General features: G+C 35.3%; 1 protein-coding gene across 6 annotated transcripts; it reads right to left on the bottom strand.

Annotated features, from left to right (window-relative positions):
* Window positions 1–632: 632 nt before the first annotated feature.
* On the bottom strand, window positions 633–8452 carry LOC108865313 (MADS-box protein AGL42-like). 6 transcript variants are annotated; one of them, XM_048590639.1, is made up of 9 exons: window positions 8286–8452; window positions 8044–8079; window positions 7708–7921; window positions 6989–7073; window positions 1992–2053; window positions 1802–1901; window positions 1646–1687; window positions 1292–1333; window positions 633–1111 (listed from the first exon to the last, which is right to left on the bottom strand). In XM_048590639.1, the coding sequence occupies exons 3-9, from the start codon at window positions 7887–7889 to the stop codon at window positions 863–865; spliced, it is 762 nt and encodes a 253-aa protein (XP_048446596.1). In that variant the 5' UTR covers window positions 7890–7921; window positions 8044–8079; window positions 8286–8452; the 3' UTR covers window positions 633–862. The 6 variants fall into 6 exon arrangements, with proteins under 6 accessions (XP_048446596.1, XP_048446599.1, XP_048446595.1 ...); XM_048590642.1 differs by having other exon boundaries at window positions 7708–7902; XM_048590638.1 differs by lacking the exon at window positions 8044–8079 and having other exon boundaries at window positions 8286–8451.
* Window positions 8453–17774: the final 9322 nt, after the last annotated feature.

The following is a 17774-nucleotide window of genomic DNA, read 5'->3' as shown; positions in this document are numbered from 1 at the left end:
CATTTTCTTACGTATAAATGTTTGTGCAGAAACCAACCGTATAAGAAAAATAAAATCTATTTAATTCTCAAGATAAGATCAAAGTAAATTGGCAATTTAAATTGGGAACAAATTGTAAAAATAAAAATCTTTGGGTAATCGCCCTCTCACTCTGATTATAGTTTACCACACGGTAATTCTGTCTCACTTCACCATCCTCAATCACCCCAAGATTTCCGAGTTTTACGATAGAAGCTGCAAACTCCTTAAAGAATGCACTTTGGCTTTTGACATTTGTTTCTTACCTTCTGAGCAAACACTTTGTTCATGGTTGGGTCGACACCATGAAGCGAACTAAAATTCCGAAGTCAGGATTCGAAGGAAGAACAATGTGAAAACCCTAGAGTGTGACCACCGGATAAAGCAACCAAATCTTCGTGGAAAGTTGGAGGTGGCAAGTTGATGGTCTCATTAGCTCTTGACACTCTTCCGTCTTTCCTCCCTTTTAGCACATTCCACTACGGACATCCGGACTGTCAAAAGTTGTTAAGAATGAATCTCACATTAATAAGAGAAAGAACTTTGCATGAGTTTATAATTAGTTAGGTTACTCCTTGAAAGCAGTAATAGTAATGCATGTAAGGCGAAGATTGTTTTCGGTGGAAATTAACACAACCATTACTCATACATTGAAAGCAAATAATATGGTGCTACAACCTGACGCTTTAAGCATATACATAAAATTATACATCTGGCTCAAAAATCATAGGAAATTATAAATTTCCTTCTGATCTTTTATTGTTTGACCTTATTAATATTATTAATCTAAGAGCACGGCCTACCAAAGACCGGTATCCATTGCATTTCTTGTTTATTTTAATTTTTATGGGATTGTCTTTAGAGATGATTGACAAGCATTATTATTTATCTGATGTATGTTGCTATAGACTGCGATGCGATCAACAGAGCGCATTATTGGCGGTCCAATGAACAATTCGGTCTCCACCTCAGAACTCATGATACTTTGTTTCCAGTAGTTTACAGAAGCAGAAGCTCCTGCTTTTTCACAGCTTACAGAAGCAGAACCTCTTTTTTCTTGAGCTGAATGCTCCATCAACAGCTTCGCACCACTCTGATCATATCATCATAGTGCAGATAGATAAATAAACAAGAAAAGAAAGAAAGACTAGAGAAATTCACAATGATAAGATTCTTATCATGATATAACATCACCTCAAACGTCATTCACAGTACGTAGTTGCTGGTAATTAAATAATGGCAAAAGAGTTCAACAGGACTTAACAAAGTTTACCTCTTCGCGTAATTTTGCGTTCTCTTGTAAGAGGAGCGTCTCCTGATTTTAGAGAGAAAGATGGTGTTAGAACTTGAAACTAGTGGAGCAGTTGATCTATATCTGTAAAAATTACAATTAATAGGTTTTGTAGCACTAAAATTTAAGGAGAAATCAGCCGCAATTGATCGTTTTACAAATCTCAATTGCTAAAATGGTTAATTTCAAGTATGCCATTGACATCTGACCATTATGTCGTAATTATTTTACCATTGTGTTGTCGATATTCGATTGATGTTGTCAATATTTGATTATGATCTATTTAGCAATTGAGATTTGATTTTATGATATTTTAGCAAAAAATAAAATAAATACCTTTGCCTTTAGATTTTCCATCTGCTCCATGAGTAATTGAGCCTGGAATCACTTCAAGTTAGTTAAATTCCAAGTAAAAGAAAAATCCATTTAACAGATACGTGTTGGAGGAAAATGGACTTGTGACCATCAGCTGAAATACATGTACTTATGTACCTCTCTCTCTCTTATGCTGCGTAAACTTCGTTCCAGCTGGCTACTGATCTCCTGGAGTTCTTCAACAACGCAAGAATCCAAATCATTTCCCAAAAGCTTCCTAAACACACAAATTTCAGAGTTTAGGAAAACCTGAAATATCAGTTGAGTGAAAAAGGGCAGGAGAAGATAATCGAACTAAGCCATAAACCGTTGAGAAGCTTCTAGGATCTCTATCTTCTTGGTCATAATAGCTGCTTCATGCTTCAAGTGCTGCATGCATGCAGATTAATTAGCTTTTGACAATTAAAAGTTGTCTCATATGGGGGTTAGGTTAACAAAAGATGAGTGCAGAAAGTTAAAAAGGAGTGCAGATATCACATCTCTGATAAAATTGTCGAAAAACAAACATCATATCATCAGCGGTTCTAACACATGATAACATAAAGAAGTCCCAACGAAAGAGTACAATCATTGCGAGATGTGATCTTTAATCTCTTTAGGTGTGAAAGGAGTTGCTAGAAGTTAACCTAGTCAACGAGTTGAAGCCCCCTACCTCTCCCCCACTTCTCTTTTCTTTCACCCATTTTCATTTGATGAGCATGTATCAAGTGTCAATGTAGTAAAATAGTGATTATAGACAAATTGGAGTAGGATTCTCTCCCCTTCAAACTCCCCTCCCCTCGAGTCGCATCTTATTTGTACGGTCACGATTTAGCCATGTCAACTTCTGGTGTTGACTTCTTTATAAAAAGTGAAAGAGAAAGAGGAAAATGGGAGAGGATTAGAGGGGAGTGTAATGAATTTGGAAGGGAGAGAATCCTACTCCGGAAAAATTCCAAAAAACTTGCCTGCAATTAATATCTTATATAATATATAGACACAATTGTATGCGTACGGTAATGATTTTCACATGGATAGAAGATAACTATAAAGCAAAGTTGGGTTTTTCAAATTTAGTTTAGATGAGTTTGATTCCTATGGTTTGGACAATGTAACATTATTTTTGGATTGGTGTGAGTTTGATAAATTTGAGTCCAATCTATTAATTATGAAACTCAAATGCGTTTTCTTTTCCCTCACTTCATTATTGGTTGTTCTTCTTTCTCTCTCTCAAAACGGTTGGCCCGCTATTAATATGAATCAAACTCATCAAAGCTATACAAGACACTTAACAATAGGACTCATCCTTGTTGAACTCACTTCCTATGCTTGTTTGCTTTTCATCTATTAGAATCCAACTCAAATTTGCTAGTTCACTGTAGAAGTGTGGAAGTCCTGACAATTAGTTCTTGATTTTATTCTATATATACATTGATAAGAAAGGTGCATAACAAAACCAAGTAGGAAGAACAAGAACCATCCCAGCAAGTGATCTCAAAAACACTTCCCAGGAATGTTATAGTGATTAGGCTACTAGACCCCTCACATAAAACACAATAATCCTCTTTCCTTTTCCATAAAGCACCGAGAAATGCCTCCCAGATCAAGTTATGTATGGTGAAAACGAGTTCACCATATAAAATGCAACTATGCAGGGAGTGGTGCTTATTAACCACCATGTACCTCTAGCACAACAGTAAAAACGAAACTTCAATGTCCGCTGATATGAAGAAAATCTAACAAAAACTTCGCAATTAATTTTTTACGTGCACACACATATATGCATATGTATATATCCCAAAAAGTAACAACTATACCTCCAGAAAGGCATGGAAGTTATCCAATCTCTCAACCCTTTACTTCCCTGGTGGAAGGCCCCGTTGCAAACTCCCACCAACCCACCGGAAGCAACTAAAATACTTGCAATTTGTTCAACATATGCCTAAATTTAACAGATTAATTTTACATTTTGTAACGAAAAAGAAATGTAATCTTTTCATATATACTTAACCAGATCACTTGAAAAGAAAGGATTGAGAGTAAAATGCCACAGTTCTCGTTCTTTATTAAATCATGTATAAACTGATCTTCTTTCCACCGAGATTTGATGTAAATTACTACCTTCTTCTCAATATATTAAAGGACGCTGAAACATTTTTTGTGATATAAAAGGCCAAGCACGACTCAAAACTTTAGGTTCGTAACTATAATTAAGCTTCTATCCTGAAATAAATCAAATCAGCTAAAAGAGGTCATAGCCATAAAGAGAAAGCTAAAAGTTGTTTCTTTCCCTAATATAGTTATATCAATAAGTCTACTCTCAATGCACTTGCATACTATCTTCCATCATTTTGAAGATTATGGCCGAAGACTAAATTCATCACACCAAGATTTTTAAGGTTTCATAACAAAATCTGAAATCTAAAAGATTGGATTTTCAAAATCCAAGATAGATCGCCTAACCTGCACCTGTTGTTCCACTTCAACCTTGTTGGTTTGCTCCTCTTTTGCATATTTATGGTATCGTGTTAGAGTCTCTTGCATGCTGAAGCATCCAGAAAAATAAAGGTCAAAAATTCAAATATGATGAAATCATAGAGTACTCCATATTAGTCCCAGTATCTCTTAACAATATGATACAGATGATGTTTTGCAGTGGTTCAAGTTTTCTGAAATCTCATTCAGTTTAGTGGACAAAATCTACATAAATTGTTGCAGAGGACAGAGAATGCACTATAGTTAACAAAAAAGCAAGTTAGCATTTAGACCTACACCTTGTAAATTGTAAAAGGAGTAAGCTACTATCAATGAAATTGTGTTGATCATATCACTGCAATCATTCACAAATTATAATTAAAATACAACTCCATTGTATGTGGATGAATTTTTAATGTTCGAATTGATTTCAGGTAAGTTTAATACAGCTTGGTTCCTCCCGTTTCAAACTCAAACCGGCTGCTGATGTCGCGTTTACGTTAAATATATGCTAATCGAAAGGAAACAGCTAGGATGGATGATAATTAGAGCTGGTGTGTTTAAGTAAAACTGGTCAGTGGAGTATAGGATATCTCTAGTGAACTTCATCTAAGTCAAAAAAGGAAAACAAAAGGCCACAAATATTTTCTAAAAGTTAAAACTTTGAGTACACAAATCTGTCTGTGAGGTAACTGAACAAATACATATTGTACTAATTACAAAGACATATCTGAATGTGGTTTGATTATAATCATAAATTTATAAGGGTAAACATCATGCGTAAGATGTATGGTACAAATTAAACATAAATATATATAGGTTGTCAAGTACTGATTATGACTAGAACTGACAGAAAGCTAGAAATCTGTATTGTATTTTTACATCATATATAGTACACCCTAGCATTAGCACCAGGCACCAAGCATCACAAGTACCCCATACCTTGTTGTTTCATCTAATGAAATTAAGCATATAGAACAAAAGAAGGATGGGGTTTCAAGAATTTATAGAAATTAAGCATATAGAACAAAAGAAGAAGGCGCAAAAACACCTTCCTCTTGACTCTATTTCAAATCCATACTAAGGTTTAATTGTATGAATAACAAGAGAGGAAGGCGGAGAGAGTTATTGATTTGGGGTTTAACATCGTTTATCTAACGAAAGATTCAAGAGACTGAAACTTGATTTGTTTTGTGTCAAAATTTTGTATTGATCAAATCGAAGGAGCCGCACTTCAAAACAACAACTCTCTCTGCGCATCAGATTGCCACTGATAAGTGATATCAGATGGTTTTCTCCCAAAAAAGGGGTTTAAAAGTAAACAACAAAAGGGTTTGAAAATAGAATCAAGAGGCAGGTTTATTTACCCGAAAGACAATAAGAACGGAGTGAAGAATCACGACTTTTATGACTCGTATACTAATTTGTTAACATACCATTACCATTAGTTATTTGCGCAAAGTTATGGAGGTCTCACGCCCTTCTTGTTTGTACATTTACAGGAGAGATTTTTCAACGTGACTGGCACACAAGGTGCTACATCATGTGTCATTATACAAATAGTGAGATATGTGTGTTAAAAAGTTAATAACTTAAAAAATAAAAGTTCCTACCATTTACATAAAAACACGTGGTGTACCACTCCTATTCCCGTCACAATAAAAAATTTCTCATTTACAGGGGGTTTCTCTCTTTCTTCTTTTCAATTTCCTTCCACTTTTTAATTCTTTCTCAGTTTTATCTAAATAAAATCCACGTCAATTAATGGCTATAAATGTAAAATGCTTGTCAAAATGTTTGTCCTTTTAATTATAACCTTACACACACACACACAGAGATTGTTGACTGGAAAAAAAAATACAAACTATAGATCAAGAAAGGCATGAGTTTTATTCAATTTCCCAACCCTTTAATTACTTGCCTGGTGGAAGGCGCGGATGCAAAGCCCAGGCCACTAAGCCACCGTAGTTCAGCAACTAAAAAACTTGCAATTTGTTCAATTTATGCCTGATTTTAACAGATTTTGACATTTCATAATGAAAAAGACATACCACCTTGTTCATATGTAGTTTTTGGAAACACAAGCAACTTGGTTCATAGACTAAAATGCTATAGTTCTCCTTCTTTATTAACTCGTACATAAATTAATTAATCTTATTTCTACCCTGCTTTGACGTCATTCACAACCCTTTCTCTATTTATTAAGGGATGCCAAATTACTTTTTGTGAATCTTAAAGGCCGACTAGGACTCAAAACTTTAGGTCTGTACTTCTAAAGCTTCTAGCCCGAAATAAATCATAGATACTTGGTTCTTTTTCATGTCACCCAACTGATATATAAACAACTAAAACCTATGTTTGGATGAGGAGATTTCAAAGTTCCATTGAACTTTATGCTCAATTATTTAAAATGCACAACAGAAAAACTACTTATAACTACACAAGCACTACAAAAGTAGTACTACTAAAATACTACAAATGCACTGCAAAGGCACCACATAAAGGATTTAAAACCTCTCTCATGTATTGCATCTGCTCATTTCCAAGTCCGTCTATCTAATTTTTGTAATCCATTCTTTATAAATGTAGTCTAAGTTCCATGAAACTTTAAAATCTCTTATCCCTAGTGCAAACATAGGGTAAAAGTTTGTGTTTTGATCTGTATAATTATATCAGTAAGTCTATTCTCTGGACTTTATGAATCAATGCGATGAAGTCGTACTATATATCTTCCATCTTGTTGAAGATTATGGGCGAAGACTAAATTCACCGCGTCAAGATATTGCAAGTTTTATAACAAAATCTGAAATCTAAAGATGGATTTTCAAATTCCAAGATAGAACTTCTAACCTGCACATATTGTTCCACTTCAACCTTGTTGGTTTGCCCTGATCCATTTTCATGTTTATGATATCGATTTATAGTCCGTTGCATGCTGAAGCATCCAGAAAACGAAAGGTCAAAATCAAATAACGATGAAATCAATTATACAGTGCTCCATCCATCCTAATGAATTAGCGTACCTAAATATCCATACAAATATCTATTAAAATGAATTAGTATACCGAAATATTTGAACGTAAATATGTTGTAATGAATTAGTGACATAAGAGAATATGCAAATACATAGTGTACCAAAAATGAAAAGTCCATATCTAATAATTTTGTTATGCAAGATGTCAACAAATAAATTGAAATTCATTTGAATTTCAATTGAGTATTAAATTTATGAAATACTTTTCATAAATATGAACTCATGGACATCATGAAAATATTTTTTTTTTTTTTTTTAAAAAGGACATTGAATACATAAGCTAACATTTAATAGAGTTTAGGGACTACAATCAATTTTTCATCATCTAGTTTCAATTTTTGTATCATCGTACACCCTAGCCTCAAGCTGGTACAACTATACCCATACCTTGTTACTTAACGCGCAAAGATTTTAATGATGTTTGTTTCTTTTTTTCTTTTTTTCTTTTTTCTTTTTTGAAATTAAGCATATGGAACAAAAGAAAAGATGGGGATTCAAGAATTTAAATATAAGGTATTTAATGAAAGAAACGTACTCAGAGCTGGCGAACTCATAGATCTTGGCTTTTTGCGAGAAGATGATGACTGCAACTTCAGCATCGCAAAGAACCGAAAGCTCATAAGCTTTCTTTAACAACCCCTTTCGACGTTTCGAGAAGGTCACTTGCCGGCTTGAGTTATTCTCAATTCTTTCCATCTCAATCTTCCCTCTCACCATGTCCTAGCTTTGCCTAAATCATCGTCCACCACCTTAATTAATAGCAACGAAAACAAAAATCCTTATAAAAATTGGTAAATATGCTACATATATAGCTCAAAAAGCTAGCCAAAGAGTTTTTTTTTAGTAGATTGTTAAGCAAAAGATTTACAACCTGCACCCCGTGAAGGATTGAAGAAGTGCTCCAACACTAGAAAGATGACAGATTTTGCAAAGAAAACCCAGGAGAGGGATTACTTTAAAAACCCCAATGAAGTTCTTAAAAAATGTAAATTATGAAACCCAGAAGGATATATATAGAAGAAAACCCCCAAAAACATGTTAGATTAAGTTTCTAAAAATGGAATATAGAGAACCCATAAGTACTAATTACTGAAAAGCCATAGGGGAAAACACCTTAAAAATGAGCAGCAAGGACACAGCGGTGTTGGATTGGAAGGAATCCAAATATGGAAACTAGATCAGAAACCCTAGAATGGTATTCACAGGAAACGCAGAGAAGGATCTTTTTATCTGATTGTGGATGCCCACTCTCTTTATCCTCAGGCCACACAATACTTTTTCCATATTGATCGATAGCACTACTTATATTATTCCTTTGTCCTTCTCTCCTGACTTCCTAGCCAAAAAACAATTCCTTCCCAAAAAGCAAAGTATAACTAATTATAAAGCTCTCAATTATAACAAATAAATAAATGTAAAATAAACAAACATAAGTTAGTCAAGTTAAACATAACAGTATATTTTCGTCTACACCTCTAAGTTAAGGATAAGCGAAAAATTAAATGATCATTAACCTCGTAGCTTCTCTTATTTGGCAAAAATAAAGTAATGTTATGTAGACTAATTTTTTTAGACCACATTTGCAAACTATATGCTGTGTTATATAAAAAATAAATAAATACGTTAATCAACGCTTAAGTAATAATTCAATCTTTAACAAGTAGGTTATTTATTTACAAGATTTAAATAGATAGCCTCTTTAGTATTACCTACAAAACTAAGAAACAAATATGCAAAAGAGGGAGGATGAGCTATATATAAGCAATTAAGTCTTTTATGCAAAGGAATCCCCATTTTTTCAAAAAATGAGGATTAGGTGTGGGACCCATTCCACATCAAACTTCAACTATCCGAACTGTATATTTTGTAAGTCTCGATTCATAGATCATCCTTGCAAAAGTTGAATTCAGTTCGAAACCATTTGCCAATTTAATTATCAAAATAAAATATCATTGTTTCTTATATAACAAAGTATTCGTTAATTTTTTTGAACTAAATTAGATGTCTTAAATATTTCCGATTTGACTAATATTTTGCAAGGATGATCTATGAGGTGCAACTTGAAAAATAGACAGTTCAGATCGTTAAAGTTCATTGTGGTGTAAACCCCACAACTAATTTCCATTCTTATGAAAAAATGGGAATTTCTTCTCTTAAAGGCTTCCTATAAGCAATAGTATTTTGTAAAAGTGCATTGGGAATCAATTGATATATTTTCATAAAATAATACTAGCTACACTAATTTTTTAGATTAAATTTGTAAACTATATGATGTATCACTAATATAAAATAAACACATTAATCAACACTAATTCATAATCTAAGAGAAATGTTAATGAAACTCTCTCAAAAATGGAATCATTATGAACTTTCTGTCACCTCATATTTTTGGCACAATATTTTATAATATTAACACCAAAATTAATATTAAACTACAAGTTAGTCGAGAGTTTATAAATAAAGGAAATTATAGCAATAGTCCATCAACTGAAAATATATAACCAATGGTCCCTTAACTTCTTAAAACATGCAACTATGGTCATTTTCGTCAATTTCATCATAAATTTTGTCAAAATGAGTCATGTTGGAAGAATTATTGTTACATTTGGGTTAAAGTTGAAAAATCATCGTTTCAATTAGGTTAAAGTTGATGGATTATTTCTCTAATTGGGTTAGAGTTGAAGGATTATTTGTACAATTTTTTCATTCAGTTTTCCATATTTGTCTCTTGATTCCAACCTCACGAGCGTGGCACGTGACTCGTTTTGACGAAAGTCTTAACGAAGTTTACAAAAATGACCATAACTACACGTTTTGATAAGTTAAAGAACTAATGATCATAAATTTTCAATTAAAAAACTATTATTCTAATTAAGTTAAAATTTAAAAATTATTACAATAATTTTCTCATATAAAAAATTGAGAAAGTCTCGTTAACATTTCTCATGTAATTCATATGTTGGAGGGAAAACTGTCAACTATCATCGTGCAATGACTTGCGTGATGGCCCAATACACAGCTGCGTCTGCTGTCCAGCAGCCCATCGTCACTTTTTAGAAGATATGACCGTGTCACGTGGCTAGCCTTGAGTGCCGAGTCCAAATTATCTTTATATTTTATCATATTTTCAGAAATAAAATAAAAATGGTTAGGGTTTTAGGCTTTTAGCAGCGGGACGGGGACGTGTTTAGGAGATCCAGAAAGAAACATTGGCCGAAAGCCTGGAATCACAATGAGGTATGTTTTGGATCTAGCAAGGTCTCTGTCACGTCCTTCGATCTCTTAAATAAAGAAGAATACCTAAACCTTAAACATCACATTGAAATAAAATAAAAAATTTATCTATTGAGTAAAATGATGAGCATTACTAATTTAAGTTAATGATTAAAAATATTCCTTTTTTCTTTTTGCTTTTTGTATATGTGCCGGTTAAATAAACCTAAAAACGACATAACATTGTGGTTGGGGTAATATACTAAGTGAGCTTTTACTGGATACATATTGCAATCGAAATCGTTAGTTTTCTTAGAGCAAGCCCAGCGTTGGGTTTGGCTCGGGGGACAGCTCGAAAACAAGGGCCCGAGGGCCGGTGGGAGGGCTCCAGCGTGGGCTAGCCCGACCGAAGGTGGAGGCCCGAGCTCCGGGCCCGTGGGGGATTGCCAGCCCGAGAGCCCGAGGTGGGCGTGACGTCAGGCTGACGCCAGGGTGGCGTCAGCGCAATATTTAATTTTTTTGTGTCAGGCACGTGCACCCCACCCGCGCGTGGGGGCGCGTCGCCGACACAAAAATCAGAAAAAAAAAGAGTCTTTCAGTTACCGTTGGGAAGCCACGTGGCTTCCCACGGTGCGTTAGATCTGAACGGTCAATTAATTTGGACCGTTCGATCTCAACGGTAAAAAAAAAAATTTAAGTCAGATTTAATATCCACCGTTCGATCTGAGATCAACGGTGGATATTAAAATGCTTTATAAATAAAAAAATAAATGAAAAAATAGTTTTAAAAATCTGAAAAGTTACCGTTGTGACACGTGGCACAATCTGGAATGTTGGAATTCAAATTTTTTTATATCCAACGGCAGAGATTAATTAATTGAATAAAAATTTAAAAAAATTGTAAAAAATTCAAAAAAATTCAAAAAAAAATCTGAAAAAAAATTGTAAAAAAAATTGTTTTTACTTTTCTATAAATACCTTCTCATTATCATCTACCTTACACAACAATTTCATATTTTCTCAACTACTTTCAATCACATTCCTTTCTTTGTCTCAAAGTTTGAATCCATTTTTTTTCAACAAAATGACCACTGGTGCTGGTACGAATTGGTCGCTTATTGAAGATGTTGCGTTGTGTACTAGCTGGGTTGAAGTTACTCATAGTTCGCTTACGGGTAATGAGATGCAGTTGCGAGAAATGTGGAGTCTTATTCATACCAATTTTCTTGAGAAAATTGGTGGAAAAAGAACCAAAGAATCGATGTCCAATCGTTGGAAATTACTTAGCCAATCGTTTAGTACGTGGAGAGACGCCTTGGCACAAGCTAGTAGTAATATTTGAAGTGGGGAAAATTACTCGGATCAGGTAACAATATATTATTTATTTGATACCCAAATTTACATTATAATTATTTGTTTGTATTATTTATTTGTTACGTACAAAATTTATTATTTATTGTTTGTATTATTTATTTGTTACGTACAAAATTTATTATTTATTGTTTGTATTATTTATTTGTTACCGTCATAATTTATTATTTATTGTTTGTATTATTTATTTGTTATTTCTTATTTATTATTTGTATTATTTATTTGTTACCTACATAATTTATTATTTATGGCTTGTATTATTTATTTGTTACCGACTTACATTATAATTATGTTGTTTGTATTATTTATTTGTTACTTATTTTCATTATAATTATTTATTTGTATTATTTATTTGTTACTTATTTTTATTGTGTAGGAACTTCAAGCACAAGTTTGGTACGCTGCCAAAACCAAAAGCAAAAATAAATCATTCAACCGGTGGGAATGTTGGAATATTGTCAAAGATTGTCCTAAAATTTAGAGTTGTGCCAGTCAGTCCAGAAGTGCACATGAACAGCACCCCTCTACACTCTACACCCGATCATGTTGATGAAGATGATGCAGAAGAAGTACCCGAAACGCCCCTCCATGAACAAGTGTCGGGTTCGACCCGTTATCCAATTAGGCCTCAAGGTAAGAAGGCTTCAAAGAGAAAAGGGGGTGCTTCCAAGAATGATTATGCAAAGTTCATGGAAGAACTTACTCGCCAAGGTGAATTGACTTTGGCGAGGGAAATGGCGAAAGATGAGGCTGATAAGGCTAGAGAGGCAGCAAAAGCAGCAGCTGTTGAGAGAGAATTTTATGCTAATGAGAGAGAAAGAAAGCTACTTAGGCAAGAAAGGGAACATGTTAGAGAAGAAAGACGGGCTCAACAAGATCGTGAGATTATGAACATGTCTTTAGAAGGGAAGTCTCCAAATTCTAAATTTTTTTGGAAGTCAGAGAAAGCGGACGTGGTGCGAATGAGGCGTGCAAGAATGAGGCGTGCAATGAGTCAGTCCGACTCTCGTTGAATGTTTGACAATGTTAAGCAGTTAAGAAGATCAAATTTTATGTGGAAAATTTGGCCAAAAACTCTGATATATTCCATACGATGAATGCATGAAAATTCATGCAGAATAATTAAAGCTTTGATTTTTCTTGCTCAAAGTCAAAGATGATAAGGAGCTAGTCCATCTGTAGAGACAGAACATGAGGATCAGTCATATTCACAACCCCACCTGGAACTGTGAACAGTCCTTCATACGGGTCGTAGGCTCCTGGCTAGGCATATCAAGTAAGTAAATGATTTAATCCACAACTCTAATATGATGGATTTATCCAACATAAATCAACCTTTATATATATGTAATAAGAATGTATAATTAGAGAATAATATTGATCGTGATTTGATCTCTAGAGATATCAATGGGGTGTTTTATATTAGAAGTAGGATTGTTGGAAACCTTAATTGGATATGATTATGATACTTTAACTTGGAAGCTAAGAAAGTAAGTTTAGGTTTCTTTTATGGATCGAAGCCCTACCTTTTAGCCTATATCAATACCAAGGTTCTAAAAGACGCTAGATGCTAGTCGAGCGGCGGGCTGGGGCCTAGCGCCTAAGCGCCTAGGTGGGGGCTTAGGCAGATTAGGCGGATTTAAGTAATTTTGTTATCAATCATATAAATTAATTCAACTTACTACCTAATATGTAAATAAACATTGAATAATATGTTTTTTTTCAAAGAAAAATATACGTGTAAGAAAATATGTAAAATTTTAGCCCTTTTGTATCATTTTCTAAGCCTATAAATTTTTTTGGGCCTTTTTCATTAATAAAATGTAAGGTTGGGCCTTGTATACCTTGTTTCACCCTTGAATAGAATTGTCCAGTCCATTATAGATGGGTGCAATGGACCCTAACAAAAAACCCAAAGCCATCTAATCCATTTATATTCTATATTTCCTATTAGAATGAAAGTATACACCAAGATACCAGCCTCCCAATTCCCAATCATTAACTCACATTTTTTCCAAAAAAACCCTAAGCTGCTTACTGCAAAAACCATTGCCACCGTCATCCATATCACCACATCTGTAATTGCAGATCTATACTCTCTCTGTCGTATCGTATACAATCGTCACACCGAGAGGGAGACGACGAGACTCGGGGAGAGAAGACTGTGAGGTGCAGAGCACCCAAATTGGCCAGCGTCTGCTTGCTTCTGGGTAGACGGTCATATTTTCCCAGACCGTCCAGCTTCCGTCTAGCCTACCCAGCATCCGTTTAGGCCGCCTAGGCATTCGCCTTTCGCTGTCTAATAGCTTTCCTGATTTAGTAAACGATTTTGGGTTAATCGTGGCGGAGCACTGCTGTCTAGCGCCTAGAGCATTTTTTAGAACACTAATAAATATCGGTCCCTATAAACCCTAGAACACATGACACAAAAGCTTCCCATAGATCATTGTCATACGGCTAGGAGTTAATAGAAGACTTAGTGTATTTCTTCTCAGTGCAATACTTTCTATGGCTGCTGCTAAAGCTTCATTAGGTTAAGGTTTGATTTCTTTACGTGCATTAATTACATGCATGAGTTGTCGATGCAAATTTCAACGTCTTCAGTCTTGACGAAAATGTTCCTGCAAAACAATCAACCCTTTTGATCAAAGACCAAAAACCTCATGAGTCCACGAAGAGTGGGAGGAGGCGGTTTTGGCCAATGGATCTCCAATGCCTAAGTTAGTCTCTCTGATAAGAGTGAGTGCTTAAGGTTTTCTGTACATAGAAAAGGCGTACCATTTTTTGTGTGGAGAAATTGGGTATTTATAGGAGAATTGGCCAGCAATTAGGGTTGATTTTGGTGAGAATGTTCCCAAGATATTGTGTAAATAATATCTTGAAATTAAAGGTAATTATCCCTAATTAAATATAATTGGGATAATTACTTGATACGGTTTATCTTCAATTGGGAATGCATTTATGATAGGATTTAGGGATAATCCTATCACTAAGTACCTTCGACTTTTTCCACGTGCAGTGGAGCTCTGAGTAGTCCTAGGATATTGAGCTGCGCTTGGGATGCCCAACTCATTTAATAAGGGCAGTCTTGTTTTTTTTTTGGCTAAAAGTACATGTGCCATCTCCATGATTTTTGAGATTATTTTTGGCTCCACATAAGTGTTTTAATTGTACACCTTCAAAGGATAACATAGCAATCATATGCTCTTTTAGTATCTACATAATTCATATCAACCGAGGTGCACAACACGTAGACTTGAGAGACTTCCAAGTTCACAATGAAGTATTCACTCAAACTGATCAGGAAGTAAAACAATAAGTCACCAAAACAATTCTTCTTGGAGGAGGGTTGGTTTACCCGGGTGATTGATATGCCATAATGTACTCCTACCTATAGCACTGGTAACCGAAGTCAAGCATATATATGATGATCTTCATGCATGAATAGCCGAGAGGAAAGAAACGGTGGTAGATGATAATGATAAGGGGTGTCACGTCTGGAAGGGCAGGAAGAATGAATGCGTGAGAGGTGCCATGGAGTGAGGAATATCCCTAGTCTCATGTAAGACAACTAAATGCACCTCGAGGTGTTGTCGAGGAACTAGGGTTGAGCACAGAAAAGGCAATTGAGCCACTCGATCAACCAACCTGTCTATATGTATCCATTCTACCAACTGAAATTTCGGCGCTAGTTCTGCTGCCTTGCCTTTTCAAAGTATTCAAGAAAGACAAACCTCAAAGTACGCCGTGCATGGGGACCCTATAGCTTTCACCAAAGATTGTGCTTGTACGGGTCTCTTACTCGTCCATTCATCTGAAGCATATGGACATTCCAAGAAACACCTTTCCCTTACAAGCCATTCTTGTGCTTAAAAGCTGGCATGGAAGGAGTTTTATGTACTCCCATATCCCTTGTAGATCTCATTGATATGTTAATAACAAGGAATATGCAAGTTTTGGATATCTCTGTATATAGGATTCGTGCCGTTGTGAGATATTTAAAAAATTTCCACCAATACGCTTTTTTCTCTTCAGTTGTTCCTTGAAATAGTGCACCGTCTGTCTCTAAAGCGAATTTAGAAAACAATATAACATAGTAGTTCCTACCCACATGGTCCACTCCCTTAACAGGTCCACATGAATCATAGTTAGCAGCTACAGTTAAACCACCTGCCTCCTTCGACTGGAGACCAATAGTTGTGTGAAGTATGAGCAATAAGCCTTGTTTGATGATGTGAAGGTAAAAATGTCATTTTATGTTTTCTGAGAGTAAATTCAAATCCCGGAGTCAAAACATTTATTAATATAAAAAATATTTCACGATCTCAAACAAATTACCCCTCAGTCAAATGCTTTTCGCTTTTTGGGAGTGATTTCCAATCACCTTCCTTTTCACCTTTTTTTTTTTACCCCCAAAAAAAAATGAGAAGTTCAATTCTGGTGGTAGCTGCCTACTCAAATTATACAATGGCGTTTGTGTGAAAGAAAGAGGACTTTGTCGCTCGTGTGAAAGAAATAACTTTCGACAATGACGTTGATGTTGTCTATGATGGAGTAGGGAATGATACGTTTGATGTTTAAGTTTTACTTTTCTTATGATCTCCATAAGTGTGTCATGATTTACTCATATGTTGCTGCATATATATGCCTGACCAACTCCAAAATTGACACAAGTGACTTCTAACTCAGTTGGTCAAGAGCATTCGACATTATCTGATATATAACATTTATTTTGGACTACGAATTCTTACAAATAGATATTGTTTTCAAGGATCGCTGGCAGCGATGAAGACTCGTGGGCACATGGTGAGTTTTGGGCAGTTATCAGGCGAGCCAGATCCAGTTTCCTTACAAGTGAATTCAATGCACCATTTCTAATAATTCGCTTGATTAAGATTCCAATACTTTACTTGAAAGAATTTAAGCTAGGGTTGTAAAGACTGATTGCATAAGCTCAACTCAATTGAAGATCAGTGAGGTTTTGCCTTTATTATATAGAGATTACAAGATAAGTATGTTACAATATAAATGTATAGTAGATTACAAGTGAATTCAAATTACAAATATAAACTGATAGAGTCTAAGAAGAGATAGGACTGCGTTGGGTTCTCTATTTGGTGAAGAGTCCTTGAGTTATCCAAACTAACTTTGACTTGGTGAGCGGGACTTAGGTGATTCAAAATGCAAGGATGTGGATTGCTGACCTGGAGTACATGTAGGAATAATAGGGTTATCACGCCCTCGCAAGCTAAGCGGGCGTTTACGAACGGGAAGCTTGGAGAGGAGATAACTGAAACAAGCAAAGGACAACCTTTTGTGAGAATATCTGCAATCTGATCAGTAGTTGCAACATAACCAACTTGAATTTCTTTGCGAACAACCTTTTCTTACACATAATGATAGTCAACTTCAATGTGTCTCATCTTTGCCTGATAAACAGGATTAGAAGCTATTGCAAGTGCACTGATATTGTCGCACATAACTTTGGTGGAGAAAGAGAAATGTGCAGGTCATGAAAGATATGGCAAAACCAAGATAAAGTGGCTGCCATATAGGTCTGTTATCTGTACTCGGCCTCAGTGCTTGAGCAAGACACCCCTCGCTGTTTCTTGGAGCTCCAAGAGACGAGATTATCTCCAAGGAAAATGCAATAGCCCGTAGTGGAGCGCCGATCATCATGATCTCCAGCGTAGTCCACATCGGCAAATGTAGTGAGTGTGAGAGGACTTGGTTTATAGACAATGCCCTGATCATGAATGGCCTTCAAGTATTAGAATATGCATTTAATAACAGCCCAATAAGTAGTAGTGGGTGAATGCATATATTGGCAGACCTAATTGACGTTGAAAGTAATATTAGGTCTTGTGAAAAGAAGATATTGGAGAGCACCGGCTATACTTCAAAAATTAGTGCCATCTGACAAAGGTTCTCCGTCATATATACTCAACTTACGGCCAGTTGCAGCGGGAGTGGTGAGAGGCTTTGCATCAGACATTTTGGTCTTCTTTAGAAGGTCCA

Source organism: the organism of the source record quoted next, unplaced genomic scaffold, assembly GCF_019419815.1.
Source record: "Pyrus x bretschneideri cultivar Hongxiangsu unplaced genomic scaffold, Pyrus_bretschneideri_v1 Contig32, whole genome shotgun sequence".
Classification (NCBI taxonomy): Eukaryota; Viridiplantae; Streptophyta; class Magnoliopsida; order Rosales; family Rosaceae; genus Pyrus; species Pyrus x bretschneideri.
Note: the sequence above shows the minus strand (reverse complement) of the source record. Positions and strands in the feature narration are given on the sequence as shown.